This window comes from Mesocricetus auratus, unplaced genomic scaffold (genome assembly GCF_017639785.1).
Source record: "Mesocricetus auratus isolate SY011 unplaced genomic scaffold, BCM_Maur_2.0 Super-Scaffold_100676, whole genome shotgun sequence".
NCBI lineage: Eukaryota > Metazoa > Chordata > Mammalia > Rodentia > Cricetidae > Mesocricetus > Mesocricetus auratus.
In genome coordinates this window covers 26104893-26123736 of record NW_024429266.1, presented here as the reverse complement: position 1 = coordinate 26123736, position 18844 = coordinate 26104893, and the positions used below count along the sequence as shown (strand labels likewise).

The following is an 18844-nucleotide window of genomic DNA, read 5'->3' as shown; positions in this document are numbered from 1 at the left end:
CATCATCTATCTGCACATTAAATCAGGAATGGCAGGAATCCCTACTTAACTATTTTGTGACTTAAAATGATGTTTGTCATTTAATAAAATCACCACAAGTATATACAAAATATTCAATTACCTTTAAATTACAGCTAGTATTCTTTCCAACATTATTGTCCTTTAAAATTTTAATTTGTCCACTATTTCACCAAAATAGCCATGCTTCAATTTCTTCACCCGTTTCTAAATTAATGTTATTACTGTGTGCATGCAAAATGTGCAGGTGTGTGTACTTAGACATGTGTGGAGATCACAGGAAACTGGAGTCAGCTCTTTCCTTCCACCTTCATGCGGGTTCCAGGAATAGAACCTGGGCTTGAGCATCAAGTGTTTGCTTCATCGGCTGCGCCATGCTCACACTGCCTTCATCCTTTTGTATGGACAATCTTCTAGTGGAGTTTTACCATCTATCACCCATGTTGAGAAGTATTCATAATTAACATGTTAATCCTTAATCTTTTACATAAGCCAGTATTTTCTAACCGTCTATTATGTTAATTTTGACTGAAGAATCTGATAGAACCTTAAATACTATGTAAGTTAAATCTTTTCCTTTCATGGCTCCTGAGTTGTTGCCATGTCAGAAGTCTTTTGATCCATAAAACTAAATAAAAACTTTTTCCTACTCTTGTAGTACTTTCAGTTACCCTTTGAACATTCAAATTTTAATCCCTTCACAACTAATTTGTGTGCAGTGTGCGACACTGACATAATTTTCCCCCTCCAAATAAGGGGCCAACTGTCCCAACCACCTGGTCCTTCTACCTAATGCCAATTTCAATCATTCCAGGCTCCAAAACTCTAGTTTAATGATAACAAGACATTTTCATGACTGCATTAAAGTGATCATTTTTCAAAGTTTATTGTTGTCCAGGGGGCTATACATTTTGCTTCTAACACTCCCAGCACCTGCCTGAATGAAAATAAAAGAGAGGGTGGGAGGGAGAATATCAAATTTGACTAAAAAGCCAAATTTTAACCACTAAGCCACGATCATACTTGATTATGTATTCGTACTTACAGTGTGGTCTAAAATTACACTTGAATTGTTGCCTGCAGCTAGTACGTCTACATATGATCTTTCACTGGAATAAAGACAGCAAAAGCCATTAGATAGAGCTCATGTTTATTATAAATGAGATTTATAATGACATTTTGATAGCACAGCAAACATATTCAGAAGCTCACAAATAATGCAAATATCTAACAACCTTATCCTTAACAAAATATTTTAAGTAGACTTTTAACTACAACTTTTTTGCTGTGAGTAACAAATGAAATCTTTTCAGGGGAGAGTTTGATTTGACTAAGAGTAAGAAAGGAAAGCCCAAAGAACAATTTTCAGAATGTACCTAGCACTATGGGGACAAATATTTATGCTCTAGTCAACTATGGAAAGTATATCCTGACCATGAAGATAATCAATTTTAAGGTGGTCTCTAAGGAACTCCTCTAGTTATAATTTAGCTTCTTCTAAAGCAAAATATGTATTGCTTAATGGCTAAAAAGTTCTAGTGGACTTCACAATCACATTTCTCATAATAGGTTAATAGGTGAACACAAACAGACATTGTTTCTTTTTATCAAGTATGCTGGTAGCAAGAGTCAATTCCTTGCTCACAAAAATTGAGTTTCTGAGAATCGAGCCTGTCAATGAGCCTGCCAATACAGTATTAACCTTGATATCAATGATAAGGACTAAAGAACAACTTCAAACTCGGTATTTATTCTAGTAGCACTCCTTGATGGTCTATACCACTGCACTTCCTGTGAACAACAACAACAAAAAATGTGTACCATCTCCATCCTAATTACTAAACAACCTTTTCTTCTTAAAGACTGTTTCAAACATTTCTCACCTAACATTCCTAACCTCTCCACTACAAAGCAACATTACTTGTTGAAATCATTATATGGGGTCCTATTATGACATTTTTTCTTAGCTTAGTGCCAGGAATTGTGCTCCTTATAAAAACAAAACCGCTTGTTTCAAGTTTTTTTTTGTTTGTTTGTTTTGTTTGTTTTTGTTTTTTTTTTGTTTTTTTTTTTTCTTTTTGGTTTTATGAGACAGGGTTTCTCTGTATTGTTTTGGAGGCTGTCAGTCCAGCCCGGCCTCGAACTCACAGAGATCCGCCTGCCTCTGCCTCCCGAGTGCTGGGATTAAAGGCGTGTGCCACCACCGCCTGGCTTGTTTCAAGTTTTATGGACATAAATTGATTATGTTTCCATTTCTACACTATCCAGTATGAAGTCTAGATAAGTATCTCTGCCCTATTGTTAATATTTAGTTTCAGTTATTATAGTTTATGTTTTTATTTTGCCTTTCTTAATACACAGCTTATGAGCCTCTACAAACAACCTTAAAATTGTAAGAGAAAGCCAAAAATGAATACAAACAAGTAATGTTTATTAATTTAAGGGATGGGAGGAAAAGACATGTGAAAAGTCAGCAGAAAGGATTTCAGAACACAACATCTAGATCTAAAGACCCAAGACCAGTCAGCTCCCATCTACTTGAAGAGTTGGGGAAAAGGAAGGGACAGGAGAAGAACAAAGAATAAGCCAGATAATTTATTCATAGAAATTAGTTGGCCAGTAGTACAAAATAACAGAGTAATTCAGTCAAGCTCACTGTATGGTTAATGTTACACACAATACTTACATACATTCACTACTCCACAGGTTTCACTTAAAAAAAAAAAGTAAAAAATAACATATCTGATAACAAAAAAGGAAAACACAAAAGCAACCTGATAAAAATGGTAAAAAGGTACTACCAGGATACAAAGACTGTTAATGTGACCTATTTCTGGGCTGCCTCACCATCAAATATTAGGCAAAACAAAAAACAAAAAAATAAACAAACAAACAAAAACAAAGGCAAACCTACTCATGCAGCAATATGTCTGCTGATCTCTCAGCTTTCTGAAGAACCCAGCTGGCAGTCTACATAGGTTCTTCCATCTACAACATACAAGAATATGTTCTTCCTGTAACACCTGCTAATTCAGGGTTATCATCTTTCCTCACCACACTGAGCTTTCTGAGTCTGTTACTGCTGTATGTCAACCAGAGCTCAACATTCCACTCACTGAAGAGCCACCAGTATCCATAAATTGAACATCTTCTTCCTACTCTCATCCTTAAATTGATGTTTCCTGTTCCAGAGAAGCCCATGCTTGCTGGGAGGTTAGACTACAGTTTGGTCATTATGGAAAAGATTTTAGAGTATGCCTGTTGGTTCTAGGTATTCCAAAAGTAGGATTAAATTGCCAAAACTGTATTATCTTCCTATTCCTGGCTTTATCCCTCCTTCTAAATCTTTGAATAAAATTTTAGAGCAGGCAGAGTAAAACTGCATACGTCCTCTAGTTCTTCTCTATTAAAAGAAACATTTTCTTTGGGAAGATATGGTTCTCCAAGACCACAGCACCACAGCTGATCCATCTCCACCCAGACCTTCAACTAGACCCTCTCTAAATAAAGGGCTAATACATGACTTGCAAGGAAATCATCTGACCACAGTGGGAGAGTGACTTCAGCTCTATTCTCAAATCTAAGCTGTTTGTCTTCAAAGTATAGGAATAACTTAGCTTTGGGTGATCAAAGGGTAAAAGATCCCTCATAGATCAGGTTTTCAGATCATAAACTACAAGTATACTGGAAAAGGCTAAAACTGGTTCGATATAGTAAATAAATAAATAATAAAAATAACAGAAAAATAAAAATTTATTATGCCCAACTTAGAGCAAAAATACAAAAAACAAAGCACTCAGATGTCCATCTACCAACCTAGAAAAAAATTTAAAAGTCTAATATAATTACTTGTACTAGAAAGAGTATGAGGAAGTTGACATACATGAACCCTACAAATAAGACCACAGGGCCAGTCATGGTGGTGCTTGCCTTTTAATTCCAGAACTCCAGAGGCAAAGGCAGGCACTGACAGATTTCTGTGCACTATGTAGGCCCAGCCTGGTCTAACCAGCTAGTTCCAGGACTAAATAGTGAAACTCTTTTATCTCAGAAAGAAAGGGAGGGAGGGAGGGAAAAGTTCCTCAAAGGTCTGACCCTAACATCTTTAAATGTGTATTATTCTATTAGACAAAGATTACGAACGAGAGGTCATTGTTTGTCACCAGTTCCTGAAAGTCAGACCAAATCAGAATGAAGTCATTTAAACCAAGAGTCACTTACTCAACTGAACTTTGAAACGAGGCAGCTTTCCAATCAGAAGGGGTGTAATTTAGCTAAGCCAACAAGAAAATGAAATCTCATTTCAATCCCATAAAGGAAAAATAACTTTTTGTCCCACTTCTGCTTCCATTAGTCCTTTTCTGCCTCCAAAGCCAAGGTTCTTTCTTCACTCAGTCATTGGAAGACTCATTTTATCCTAAAGAATGAAATGTCTACCAAATCTAAAACTGAGAATAAAAACCAATTAAATCTTTACCCTACGTTTGTTATACTTTTGTCTTCAAGCTATTCTTTAATCCTAAAGTTTAATTTCTAAGAATTTTATTATTGGCCGGGCTTGGTGGCTCACGCCTTTAATCCCAGCACTCGGGAGGCAGAGGCAGGCGGATCTCTGAGTTCGAGGCCAGCCTGGTCTACAGAGCTAGTTCCAGGACAGTCTCCAAAACAATACAGAGAAACCCTGTCTCGAAAAACCAAAAAAAAAAAAAAAAAAAAAAAAAAAAAGAATTTTATTATTGTTGTTGTTACTTTGTGGTACTAAGATTCAAACCCACCAAAATGTGTCCTAAAAACAAAACACTATACATGATATGTTAATTACAACATGGGAGAGGGGATCCAATGTACCTTAAAATAAGTCAAGTAAAAGAGATCAGTAAGCTGTTCAATACTATCAAATACTATGTGTCATCTGGGAAAGTTTTCAGAGATAAATAAACAGCATACCAAATAAGCAAGGCAATGCAGAATATGAGTGAGTCGGGTGTACACAACTGGAGACCAAAGCCATTAAATAGTTTATTTCTCATCAGAAACAATAACCAACTGTCATGTTGCCCCAAGTGAAAGTGACACCACCAGATTAGTAACAGCTTGATAAGGGAGAACACTAAAGCCTGCCTGCCCCCCCCCCCCCTTTGGTTTTTCGAGACAGGGTTTTTCTGTGGCTTTGGAGGCTGTCCTGGAACTAATTTTGTAGACCAGGCTGGTCTGGAATTCACAGAGATCCCACCTGCCTCTGCCACCCCAGTGCTGGGATTAAAGGCATGGGTCACCAACACCCGGCTTTTTTTTTTTTTTTCCTCTCTTTTTAAAAAAGATTTTATTTATTATGTATACAGTATTTTGTCTGCATGTCTGCCTGCAGGCCAGAAGAGGGCACCAGATTTCATTACAGATGATTTTGAGTCACCATGTGGTTGCTGGGAATTGAACTCGGGACCTCTGGAAGAGCAGCAAGTACTCCTAATCACTGAGCTATTTCTCCAGGCCAAGGTTTGTTTGCTTTTTTGGTTTTTGTTGTTGTTGTTCAGCAAAATTTGTTCCATATAAGTTTTCTACTGCAATCCATCTAAGAACCCTTAAAACATTTTAAAATAATATATAACCATAAAAGTCCCAATTTTCCCAAAACAATAGAGAAACCCTGTCTCGTAAAACCAAAAAAAAGTTCCAGTTTTCTTTCTCACTAACCAGATCACAAATAACACAAGACACATGATCCCTCCATTAAAGTTATCCAGATGTTAACACTGTAGTTTGTTTTACTTATTTACTTTTTATTTATTTTTGAGATAAATTCTCACTCTACAGATCAGAATGGCCTTTAGCTCTCCAGCCTCAGCCTCATGAAAACTATGACTGGGCCATCATAATCAGTTTACTATTTAACTCTTAATACAAAAATGCTAAAGATTTACGGATTACTAGCATCAACAATTAGCATACCAACCAACTATTTTACATTCATAATCTGGAAATGTCTGAAAGGTTTGTTAATATTAGTTTGGTAATCAGGTGTCCATCTCTTCAAACAGCAAGACTGAGAGAGACACAGAACTAAACATTGTGCTCCAGGGCAGTGATTAAGTCAAGACTCTGTCCTCAAAAATAAAAATAAAAATACACAATTGACTCTTTCCTACCACAGGATCTGGAAACTAAATGCAATTGTTAAATATGGAAATTTTACAAGCAGAAACTCAGAAAGCCCCCAATTCTTGCTATAACTCATCACTCAACTAGCTTGAAGTAGAAGTCAATGCCCAAGGGAATAATATTGCTCCTAATTACTTACTGACACCACCCAAATTAGCCTTGTCTTGTCACCTGAAATCTTAGAGTGGCACGTCATTCCAACAGTCTTTGTGATTAATATAATCTGTGTACAACATTCAGTACAATAAGTAACACAAAAAATTTATGAAAATAATCACTATTAGAGAAATCAATTGCCATGAAATCTGGCTGCAGATTTAGTCACTAAAACGTCTGTATAAAGTCATAAAAATAACTCATAATGTAGGTAGATATCATGTTCAACTCCAGCGAAACTTAAGTAGCAACACTGAACCTGAGTTCCTTAAAAATACTATTTTCAGTTGTATGATGTATGTTGTTCTTTTTGCTTAGCACACTTTCAATCCCACCTTCTACACCCAATCTGTGGACTGATCCTTATGTCTTACCATAACACTACTTTTTCAGAAAGTCTGTCCTTCAACCCACTTGTCCAGTTTAGGGCATCTACCTTATGCTTCTATAGTACTATCCCCCATACTTATCAATGAACCACTATATGATTTCTCCAACACTGTGAGCTTTGAGGGTATTTGTACAGGCATTACTCTATCTCTAGCTCAAGGCAAGGAGTGAAAGCAGTTCTGTGTTTACTGAATAAAACGGAGGAAGAGGGACAGTTAGGTTTGTTAATTATAACCCTGTTCAAGCAGATACTGAGTACTACAATTTATGCTAAACTCATGCCCTGTTCATTTACATTCTGGTTGGATGAGCTACATCCCCAGTCATTCTCTCTAGGGTGAGAACCATCTTTTCAGACATTCTAAACAATAAATGATTTTGAAGTTCAGCAAGTAATTGTTTGATGCTACCAAATCACTGCAAAGTTTTATAAAATACAGATTGTCAGACTTTAACTGTGTTAGAATCTTAGGCGATGGCTAGGCCTTCTCATATCCCAACAAAGAATTAGAATCCATCTAATCAAACAAGCACTGTCTGCTACATGTCTGCTCTGTTCCTGCTTTCAAAGTTCTTAAGAGAGAAGTTTTTGTTTTTGTTTTTGGTTTTTCGAGACAGGGTTTCTCGTGGCTTTGGAGGCTGTCCTAGAACTAGCTCTTGTAGACCAGGCTGATTTCAATTCACAGAGATCCACCTGCCTCTGCCTCCCAACTGCTGGAGTTAAAGGTGTGCACTACCAACGCCCAACAAGAGACAAGATTTTACTTATATAATCAATTAGGGAAGAAAATAAAGCTGTCTAAGTGAAGCACTGAATTAGCTAGATGAACACAAATTAAGTACTAAATTCAGATCTGAAAGTAGGGCAGGAGCTCAGACTGAAAAAGAAGCTATTTATGGAGACAAGATGAGCAGGCCAGAGACCCTTCATATAAACAAAGGGGAAGGGTTTAGATCCTTGCCCTAAAGACTTCTAAAATCTTGCAGAAGGACGACCTAGGGCTGTGACCAGGTAGAAAGTCAGGTCAAGATGCCCAGCCTCCCTGCTCGTAGTGGACAGCAAGAAGAACAGAACAGCCCCACTGTGCCTTTTAAATAAAAATACCCAGAGGCTTTTAAAAGTATGAAATCTGGACTAGGAATATAGCTCAATGGTAGAGTACTTAAGTAATACTGGGTTTGATCTCGAGCATCAGAAAAATAAATGTAAAAAAACCATGAAGTCCCTCTTAATTTAAATTATGAAAATCCATTAAGTAACATCCAAAAATTATACAACTAGGTCATGATATGGAACACAGGCATCTCAACTATGAGAACCTTTGTCTGTGCTCCACATACCACAGCATTCCCAGGCAGGGACAGTGCTGCACAGGTTCTCAGAACAGTCCAAACTCTTTGGCCTGCCCAAACAAAATAGGTTTACTTTAAAGTCATGTTTCAAACTGGAATTGGGGTAGGGATTGGGAGAAAGAACCAGTTAAGTATTAAGACAAAATATAGCCATCCTCCTCCCAGAGGCAACTTTTCTAAAATCAAAACTTAACAAAAGGAATTTGGGGGGGTTACTTCCTTGTTGGAAGCTTGATAAGGAAGTAGTGAAAGATAATGTATAGGTAGGAGTGCCACTAGAAGACAGAATGCAACATTTCCACTGCAAAGGTTTTCGGAGTACTAAAAGAGCACACTTCTTTCCTGGGGGGGGGCTGAATGGCTACACACAAATGCCCAACCTACAATAAGGGACCCCACAGAATCCATCAACCACTAACACCACTCCTTCTCTACAACAGCACAAGCAATAAAACTGCAGATTTTACTCTGGTGCTCCTCTAAGAAAAGCCATTATAGTACTTTAAGATGTCTCTGCTATCAATTTGTTTCTCCCACAGAATACCTTTAACACTACCATTATCACCACCTTATTGTTGACAGAAATAGCCACAGATATCAGGGCCATGTCAAAATAAGATGTCAATGTTCAATCCACATACACAAACAGCATGTATGCACATCACCCCTTACATTCATGTCTATCATCCATTTATCTGACTAAAAGTTTTTTTCAGTTTTCAAGAGGAACACAAATAAGATCTGCCCAAAGATGTGTCAAGTATGTTGGAAATTTTAATTCTTAGGGAGATTACTCTGCAGTTTAAGAATACTTCCTGCTCTTACAGAGAGACCCAGGTTCTATTCCCTGCCATGGCAGCTAAATGCCTGGAACTCAGTTGCAGGGGATCCATGTCTTGTCTGGTCTCTGGTAGGCTGATAACCACCACAGTGCATATATACTCATGTAGGCACACATACACATAAAAATTTCTTAACCGGCCGGGTGGTGGTGGTGCACGCCTTTAATCCCAGCACTCAGGAGGCAGAGGCAGGCGGATCTCTGTGAGTTCGGGGCTAGGCTGGACCGATAGCCTCCAAAATAATACAGAGAAACTCTGTCTCAAAAAAAATTTTCTTAACCAAATCTTCCCTTATTTTCCAAATAGCTCCTGCTCCCAACTTCCTTCTATCTTCATGATCTATAAGCCACGTTCAAAATCTTGATATTTCACTTTGACTCTAGCTACTAAACATCTTAAAATAAAGGTACTGTCCAAATAAACTAAAATCTGACTCCTTGCTACCTTGCAAAAATAAATAAATTCAAATTCTTGAACCAAAGCAAAGTGTTCACATGAATTTGAAGTTCCTATTGATAAAGCTCCAATTCTGGCTTTATGACTTCCTGTTCTCCAAAACTGTTCTTTTTAAAGCACATGGACCTTGGAAAAGTCACTTAATCTGACCTTTTTTCACTCAATTATAAAATGGGTATAATAATACTTGCCAGTAAGGCTAGCTGAGGTAATGAAAATGAGGATGCTCTATAAAAATTAAGACACTATAAAAATACAGACATTATCATTATGTCATGATTATGGTAATTTTATTCATATCTGCCTTTAAGAGGAAGTAGCCCACATAAAACCCAAACAAGACTTTAAAGATGAAATAAAAGAAACACAAAACAAATACAAGGGTTTAAATGAAAAATGTACACCATACCTGACTATGCATTTGCTTCCCTTTGAGCTACTAGTTTAATATGAATGTTGTTTATGATTTGGAAGAAAGCTAAGCCAACTAGACAGATCTATGTTTGCAAGAGTAGTGGGAACTCAATGATCAGAAATAAAAGCTCCTCTTGAAGACAGAGCCAGAATCTTTTCTAAAGGTCTATCTTCTGTCATACACCTGGACTTAACGTCATCATGTCTAACTTGTGCTGTTACACTAGTGGTTCTCATCCTTCCTAATGCTGCCACCCTTTAATATAGTTCATCATGTTGTGGTGACCCCCCCAACCATAAAATTGTTTTGTTGCTACTTCATATCTGCAATTTTGATGGTTATGAACTGTAATATAAGTATCTGATGAGCTGGGCGTTGGTGGCACACGCCTTTAATCCCAGCACTCGGTAGGCAGAGGCAGGAGGATCTCTCTCTGTGAGTTAGAGACCAGCCTGGTCTACAAGAGCTAGTTCCAGGACAGCCTCCAAAGCCACAGAGAAACCCTGTCTCGAAAAACCAAAAAAAAAAAAAAAAAAAAAAAAAGTATCTGATGTGCAAAGTATGATATACATCCCCTGTGAAAGGGTAGTTCAACACAAAGTAGTCTCAACCCACATGCTGAGAACCACTGTACTAGACTGAAATCCTCAGAGGGTAGATAATTGCATTTACAGCAATTAAACCAAACACCTCAATTTCTGTTTCTATGAATCCAATCTCCCCTGTACATCATGTTACTCATAGTCCTTAATCACTCCAACAGCTTCCCAGCTGAGGACAAATGCCTCTTGGTTCCTCACCTAAATCAGCAAAACACTGAATTCACGAGCTCTTCTGCAATGGCATTCCTTCTTTCCTTCCTTGCCTCCCCATTTCTCTAAATTCTTTCACAGCCTTCATAATGCCAACACTCAGAAAAATGAGGCAGAAGAACCCAGAAAGAACTCAAGCAAACCTGGGTTACACTGGGAGTCCCAGCCAGTCTAAAGTTACACATTTGTCTTCAAGGAAAAAAGAAAATTCTCATCTGCATGAAGTCTCCTCTGACTGACAGCAGTGAGTGTAGGGAGGAGAGTGGATAAAGTGTTACAATGCCCAAAAGATTAAGGGTAGAACACAGCACAGCTCAGAGGAAAAAAAAAAAAAGCTACCATGCAGTATGGGCCCTGCTCAGATCCAGCAACAAAAGTCAGAAATCAATGTTCTTACATGTTCACTTTACATATGTGTACGATGACAGGCCAGATTTCAACATTAACTGTCTTCGGAAGTGGCTCTCTTTATTTTTTGACATTGCCCCAGAGCTCATCCATTTCCTGAATAACAGGTTTCAGGAACCCCCCCACCTCTACCCCAAACCCACCCAGCGCTGGAATTAGGGATCAAACACCTTACTAGTTGAGCCATCTCCCCAACCCCTGCTATTCAACAGTTGAGTGACTGGTAAGCAAGTCATTAAAAACTGAGGAATACTTTCTCAGGGAAGCAAAAGCTTTGGCCCAGATTACATCTAAGTTACCTTCTGGCTATAACAGTCTAGGATGTTTTGATTAATTCAAACAAACACACCCTGGTTTCTTTTCCTGATCTTCATTATGTTGCATATCTTAATATGTAAATATATACATTGTTTTAAATTTTCCCTGCTTAAGTAAGCATACCAACCCTACTGTAACATTCTTATACTTCCTTGTTGTCCAGAGGAAATGGAATACGATCAGATACACAGCAGATATATTTGTATAAGCTAAGAAATGTTATGTTTAAAGATTCATTATAAATCAGCAAAAGCATTTTTTCATTAGCCAACCATTAAAATGTACAAAACCAAGGAAAAACACCTAGATTAGTCTCTTTAAAAGTATATTCCCTCGGGCGTTGGTGGCGCACACCTTTAACCACAGCAATCAGGAGGCAGAGGCAGGCAGATCTCTGTGAGTTCGAGGCCAGCCTGGTCTACAAGAGCTAGTTCTAGGACAGCCTCCAAAGCCACGGAGAAACCCTGTCTCAAAAACAAAAACAAACAAACAAACAAAAGTATATTCCCTTAAAACTACCATAAATACTCTACTGCTTAAGGTGACATAGTAAAACACAAGTGTCATATACACACAGAATGCTTATTTCCCAATCATTTCTTTTTTTTTTTTTTTTTGGTTTTACGAGACAGGGTTTCTCTGTATTGTTTTAGAGGCTGTCTCGAAATCACAGAGATCCGCCTGCCTCTGCCTCCCGAGTGCTGGGATTAAAGGCGTGTACCACCACCGCCCTGCCCCAATCATTTCTGTTAACTTTCTAATGCAAACAGAAAGCTCACAGAAGAAAAATCTAATATTTATTATTGAATTGATTTAATTTCAGCTATACAGGATTCTAACATAAAAACCAACAGTTTACAATTAAATAAATCATATAGTAAATTAAATTATACTTATAACATTCTTTCAATATTATCTAAGCAAAACGACAAGCACTCACAGCTTAGTTTTATGCCTTTTAGCTTTTTAAAAAAAATTATAATGTATCCTCTCTAATATCCACTTCTCTAGACAACATTTCCAAGAAGAGTCTTATAAATCTAGGAATTTGTGAATTTTCTTTTGCTCAATTACTAGTTTCATAAAATTACTCAACAACAAACACTTCAGAAGGGTGACATTATTAAAAAAGAAATAATTTAAATTGCCACTAAGTATATAAAGAAAGCCTATCAATGTTCATAGCTTAATTAATAGTAAAGACACACGATGTTTTGTAAACAGCATGCATGGCTTGCAACAAGTTTCTTCAAGTCAAAGGGTTCAGAAACTCAAAACACTTCTCATACTTGAAATTCTAAATACACTGTAAATGCAACAGTAAGTCAGACAAGAGCCCCAACCTGTGCTACTCTTATTGTCACTGCTATTATTACTGCAAGGATTTATATGAAAAGCTCACTATCAGCTTAGCACAGAAATTTGTAAATGTAAAATAAAACCTCATATATTTTAAAATCTGCTCAACTGTCCTCATTCAAAAAATAAAGATGTCAATAATATGCTTTTTGAAAGATGCATTTAAAAATTGCTATTCTCTATGAACCATAATTACTACTTTTTTTTTGTTTGAGACAGGGTTTCTCTGTGGCTTTGGAGGCTGTCTTGGAACTCACTCTGTAGACCAGTCTGGTCTTGAACTCACAGGTCTCGAACTCACAGAGATCCACTTTCCTGGGATTAAAGGTGTGCCTCACTACCGCCTGACAATTTCTTTTAACCACTCAAAAAGACCCAATTAGAGGGTATAATGAAAACAAAAAATTTTAAATACTGGCCCAAAGAGTTTTCTTACAAAAGGGAAGTGAAGTTACCTCACAGGAGGCTGAGGCATTTATGTGGAGAGTTTAAGGTCAGCATAGACTACATAACAAATCTCAATCTCAAAAATAAAAACAACAAAATGACCAAAGAGGAGAGATTAATTCAGGAAGAATACAGAAATTGAAATGAGGGAGTTATGACACTGAGCCAAATTGAAACTCTAATGCCTAACGTTGGACTTCTACGGCAAAGTATGTTCGCCCAGACATTTAGCAATTAAGGGAGCATGGGTGACCAAAACCAGATGTTTTATCTGTGACTTGTTCTAGTTTCTAAACAAAAATTACTTGAATGGTTCCAAATGAAATCACTTCCATTAGAAAAAATACATAATTACTCACCAAAATTATGTTATTGAATCAATATTGATGTTAAAAAGCAAAGAGATGGCAGTCCTGCATCATTATTTTTAGTAGCACTGAAAATAAGACTAAAAGATTAAGCTCTGGTTTTTAACACTTAAAAGAAATATAATAAAGAAATTGCCACTACATAATGCCAGTTTTCTCAATACAAAGGAAATCGTGCTAATTAAGCCTATACATTTACACACACATCAAGATCAAGCAAAACAATTCAAACATTTCATTTATAAATGAAAAACACTTAAAGTATTCCCAGTTCTGTCATTTTAAAGCACTTGCCGGAGATATTCAGGGTTCTATCACATATCTTTGGTAACCTGGAAAAGGCAGTTTGACATTCTGAGTCCTAAATTTATTCCAAAAATCTATTTAATCAGTTGAATGATGTACTAACAATTACTTCAACCTAGGGCAATGAAACAAATTTGGCTATATACTACCTATTAATGTAGAGAATAACAGATTTAAAACATAACAAAAACATTACACCTGAATAATTGCCATTTTCCTTGACTAATGGCTTTTTTTTTTTTGGATGATGCCAAAATGAAAAGAAATCAAGTGAACTGGAGGAGAGAAGTTAAAAGTTACTTTTACAGCAAAGAAAGACTTGACTAGGGCGAAACAGTGGTAGCCCATGCCTTTAGTTCCAGCACTGGGGAGGCAGAGGCAGGTGGATCTGAGTTCAAGGCCAGCCTGGTCTCCAGGGCTAGTTTCAAGACAGACTCCAAACCCTGTCTTGAACACCCCCCCCAAAAAAAAACCACACACACACACACACACACACACACACACACACACATACACACAAGTCCTTCAGAAATGAAGAATAGTTGGTCACCTGTCAGAGACTTTAATTCAAAAATTCCATTATAATTAATAGGTGGGGCAAATTAATAAAGTGGCAACAGATTTTCTAGAACCTTGTATGGGAAGTCCCTGACAACTACAAAGGATACAGGCCGTTAGAGGCTTCTGAAGGCAAAGCAACCTCAATACTCTACTAAGCCTACCTCACTATCAGTTGCAAGAGTAAAACAGTCTTTCTAATCACATTCCCCAAAATATTACTATCTCCGTAAGATAATCATTAACAAATTTAAGAAATTCTCAAGAAAATCAAGTAATGTCAAAAACTATATATAGAAATCACTACTTTGAAACAGAATTTTAAAATACCATTCAAAATAAAATGTACAAACATGCACAGACAAATCCAAAAAGAATTCTAGATTCTTTTAAAGCTACTTTAAAACACGAGCTTTCCCTTAAGTGTTTTACCTTATTTTAAACACTATAATTTTAGCATAAAATACAGTGCCCTCATTTCCAGTCATTAAAACAGGCTCTAAAGCAAATGGTCATTCCACAGGCCTGGGACATACTGTGATTGAGAAGTAGTTTCTTATAAGATAAAGTTTGGAAAGTGCAACTAAACAAACAAAAGCATAAAACAAGCAGGTATGTATCATCTCCACAAGTATCCTTATTTAAGGTCATCATCTCCATCTGAAAATATGAGGAAATGACTCTACTATAGCAAGGACAGCCAACTGAAATAAAAGACCAGTTCACAAAACCCACCTTTTTCTGTATGACAAAAACTGTAACAGTGAGCTTTGTTTGTAAAATGCAATGGGCATTTTATTATTTGGATAAAATACCTACAGGCCCAGCAGTGGTTAAACTGCAGCTATAAAGGAAATTGTCCAGAGATAAATGGTTTCCCTATGAGAAGGCTCCATTGCTATACTTCACCTCAGGACAATAAATCACATTAACTGCACCTTGTCCTCTGTCCGATGACATCATCAGTCTGACCATATCTTGGGAACCGGGTGCAAAAACATATGCTATTTAAGGCATGAAATCATTACTGCTTTTTGTCCATCTGCCCTCATGCTTCAGCTCTCTGAAGTGGCTATTCACCTGGGCACTCCCATGGAAGCTTTTCTGGAAACCCTACTTCATTCAAAGCCCACCTACTGGATGTGAAGGAGGAGAAAACGGTGAGACCTAGTTATTTTAAATTAATTTGCAATGAGTCCCCTAAGTCTGAAATTTTGTTACAAGTTAAACTGAAGTGGCTTACACATTCATCATGACTCCTCATACACTTGCCCTAGAAAGCAACACCTTTTAAAACAAAACACTTACAGGGCAGACCAGAAATCAAAATGATTGTTTTCTCTCAACAGTAAAAGTTAATTGGTTTTCACAGGCCAATTGTCCTAAGACTAGATAAAACAAAATCAATTCTGACACCTTAAAGCAAGGGGTGGGCATGCTGAGTAAATTCCAAGATCAGGGTAGGCACAATGCCTGTGTTTAAGCATGACACCAACACTCAAAGAAAACATAACCCCATTTCTGTTTTCAGTACTGCTACGATTAAAATAAGCAGGTCTGTGTCAGTGATAGCACAACATGAACGTCGGCCTCACTTCGAGCCAGTGCAGTAACTGGAAAAGCAACACTGCTCAGAAACAACCCAAGTGTTGTCAACTGGACTTTCTAAACTACTTAGCTGCTCCTCAGCTCCTGGAAGGAAAAATCTACTGGTTTTACAAATACTACAAATTCTTACAAAGCCTGAATGAGTATAACTTGGAGAGAAGGAGACTATCCCCACAACAAAGTCCTCTATTTCTACTAAGCCAGTAGCTCTCATAAGCCTCTGCAAATTGGAAATAAGGTCGGCGTTACTACAAACTGCAAGAGAAACTCCTTTTAGGAGAATATAAGCTACCACAGAGCTGATGCTCAGCTCGAGCTGTTTTTATGCTGGAAGGTCCCAAGAGAATGTGTTCTGCCCGCGGAGGAGGGGACTCAAGTGGCAGTTGGTGGGGGAGTCATTTTGGTTATTAGTAAATAAATCAAGCAGCAGAGAACAAGGCCTAGGGAACTACTGGGGCAGTCCAGGCCTAGTTCTCTCCTTGTCTTCCTAGTACAGACTGTGTTTGATCTCAGAGCCTTGCGGATTGCCGAGGAGGAGGAGAAAAAAAAAAAAGAAGAGAATCATATCGAACCACAAAAGCACATGGGGCGAATGTAAAATATAAACACGGCGTTGGGCTGTGAGTGGCTGTTATTAAAGGTCTGAATTACTAAACATGAGAGGCGGGGAAAGCCAGGCGGCCATTTCAAGAATATAAACCTCCCTGAATTAGACATTATTCAAATGAGAAGCAAGTAGAGGACCCAGCACGCAGCGAGAAAGCACCACCACACACGGGCAGGGAGGGGATCTCCGTGTCTTGCTACCGCCCCCGCTCCCCGCACGACAGAAGAAATCTAGAATATGATCAACTTGTCAGGCCAGCCCTTTGAGGGCAGGAGGGCAATCCTTTACGGTCGAGTTCTCCGGTGGTCTCCAGGAGCTCCGGGGCCTCGGAGCGAGAGGGCCCCCTGTGCCACCGCGCGTAGGGGGTGGGGGCGTGCGCGGAAGAGCGACCGAACCCGCCAGCACCTCCAACCAGACTGTCCCGCAACCCCACAGCAGCGGGGTTTCTCCAGACACGCGGGGACCTCTGGGTGCGGGCCCCGGACGCACGGACGACCGAAGCCATTTCCACGGAGGGGAACTTCCCCGAGGGCTCCTCCCACCCAGCCCAGCCTCCAAAGGGACCGAAGGACCCCGGAGCGGACTCAAAGCCCGAAGGCCACATCCCGGGGCCCATGCCACACAGCCCCTAACCACAGACTCCGACCCGCAGGGGTCAGGCCGCCGCCCGGGGCACAGTCAGGGCGCGGCCGAGGGGCCGGGGCCGTGACCCCCGGGCTCGGCCCCACGAGGACCCCCGCGCGGCCGCGGGCAGGGCGCCATCCCCGGTGCTCCCCGAAGGCGGAGCAGCGTCCCCCAGCCCGAGCCCGCGCCGGCTCCCAATCCTGGGGGCGCCGCGCGGGTGTCCGGCCACCGGGGTCCGCTCCGGCCTCGCCGCCCACCGGCATTGTGCTCGTCGCCACCTCTGGCCCCTCCACGCCCCCCCTGCCCGCCCGCCGGTCCAGGTCTCCCGCCCGCGCCCCGCCGCGCCCCGCCAGCCCAGCAGCTATGAATATGTAAAATGTCTTTATTGTCCTCTCCCGGTGTCCCTGCCCCGCCGCCCGCGGCCCGCCGCGGACCCGCTCCGATTCGGGCACCGTGCGAGGAGGCGGCGGCGGCCGGCGGAGGAGGAGGAGGGCCGGTGCCGGCGGGCGGGCCGGCGCGGCGGCGGGATGGGCCGGGGGCAGGAGGAGCGCCGTGCCTTACAGCCCCCTTTGCCCCGGGTCTTCGTCCCCCCTCCGCCCGGCCGCCCCGAGCTCCTTTTCCCCCTCCGCTGGGCGCCCGGAGGGGGCTGCGTTCCCCGGCCCCCCATCTCCTCGCCGTTAATTATAATAATCCTGAGTACTAATAAATTATGCTAAGTCGCGGGGGGGGCAGCGGGAGCCGGGGTTGAGTATGAATATGAATATGTAAAATGCTGTAATGATTACCTGCTGCTGCTGCCGCCGCGGCTGAACTCTCATCTTGACTCGCTGCTCCTCCGTCCGCCATTTTGAATATTTTAACCAAAATCGCCCGGTCGATAAACCCTCCCTCGCTCCCGCTCCCCTCCCCCTCCCGCCCTGGCCGCCTCCTCCCTCCTCTCTGCACCCTCCCGTTCCTTCCTCTCCCTCGGCGCGCGCCAGGGGGCGCACGAGGCCGGCGCTGCACTCCGCCGGCCCCCCTGGAAGAGCTCCACCCCCCGCGCGCACTGTGCGCACGCGCGTCCAGGCTGCCAGGCCCCCTTCGGCAGCTAAAGTGCCCCCAACCTGTCAGTCATGCCTTTCCCTTCAGGGTTTTCTTTTTTTTTTCCGCGTAGGCTGCGCGCACGCGCAGTTTCCTGCACGCGCCTGAGAGGAGCAGGGCGCATGCGCTCCCCGTTACCCTCGCCCCGAGTGTAGCTTCACCTCAAAGTGTAGTCTGTCAAGTGCTTGTGTGTGTCTTCCGATAAATCCTCCCATCTTCCGCGTCATTCCCTTCCCGGATTATTTCGGGGTTTCCATGCCTGGACGCTAGAAGGACCGTGTGCACGGCGGCTGACGGCGAGGACGAAGGCTTAGGGAGCGCTCCGCTCCGCAGCCCCGCGCGCGCCCCGGCGCTCGCTCGGCACTTTCTTAAGTCTTCCCTCGCAGTTGGCTCGGACAATGGAGGGGCCGCTCCCCTCCGAGGTAATTTCCGGCCCTGCGGGCAGGTGGGGACGGAAACGCCCTCGGCGGGCAGCGGGCACGAGGCACCTGCTGGGCCACGCGCGGACGTCCCGCTTTAAATTTGAATCCGGAGTAATCCCCGCCCCGCGACTCCGCCGG

At 41.1% G+C, this 18844-nt stretch overlaps 1 protein-coding gene across 5 annotated transcripts in view; it reads right to left on the bottom strand.

The window, feature by feature from the left end:
* Pou2f1 (POU class 2 homeobox 1) overlaps positions 1–18541 on the bottom strand; it is a 127212-nt gene extending 108671 nt beyond the window's left edge. For 3 of the 5 annotated variants that reach the window (XR_005873673.1, XM_005071392.4, XM_040737291.1), the window contains exon 1: positions 17990–18083. Coding sequence is in view for 2 of the 5 variants with exons in the window: in XM_005071392.4 (XP_005071449.2) it covers positions 17990–18050 (61 nt within the window). In the remaining 3 variants the exon portion in view is untranslated. Of the gene's footprint in view, positions 1–17989; positions 18084–18445 lie in introns of those variants that run through there. The other 2 variants (XM_021227940.2, XM_021227938.2) reach the window with 2 other exon arrangements.
* Between the last annotated feature and the right edge of the window lie 303 nt (positions 18542–18844).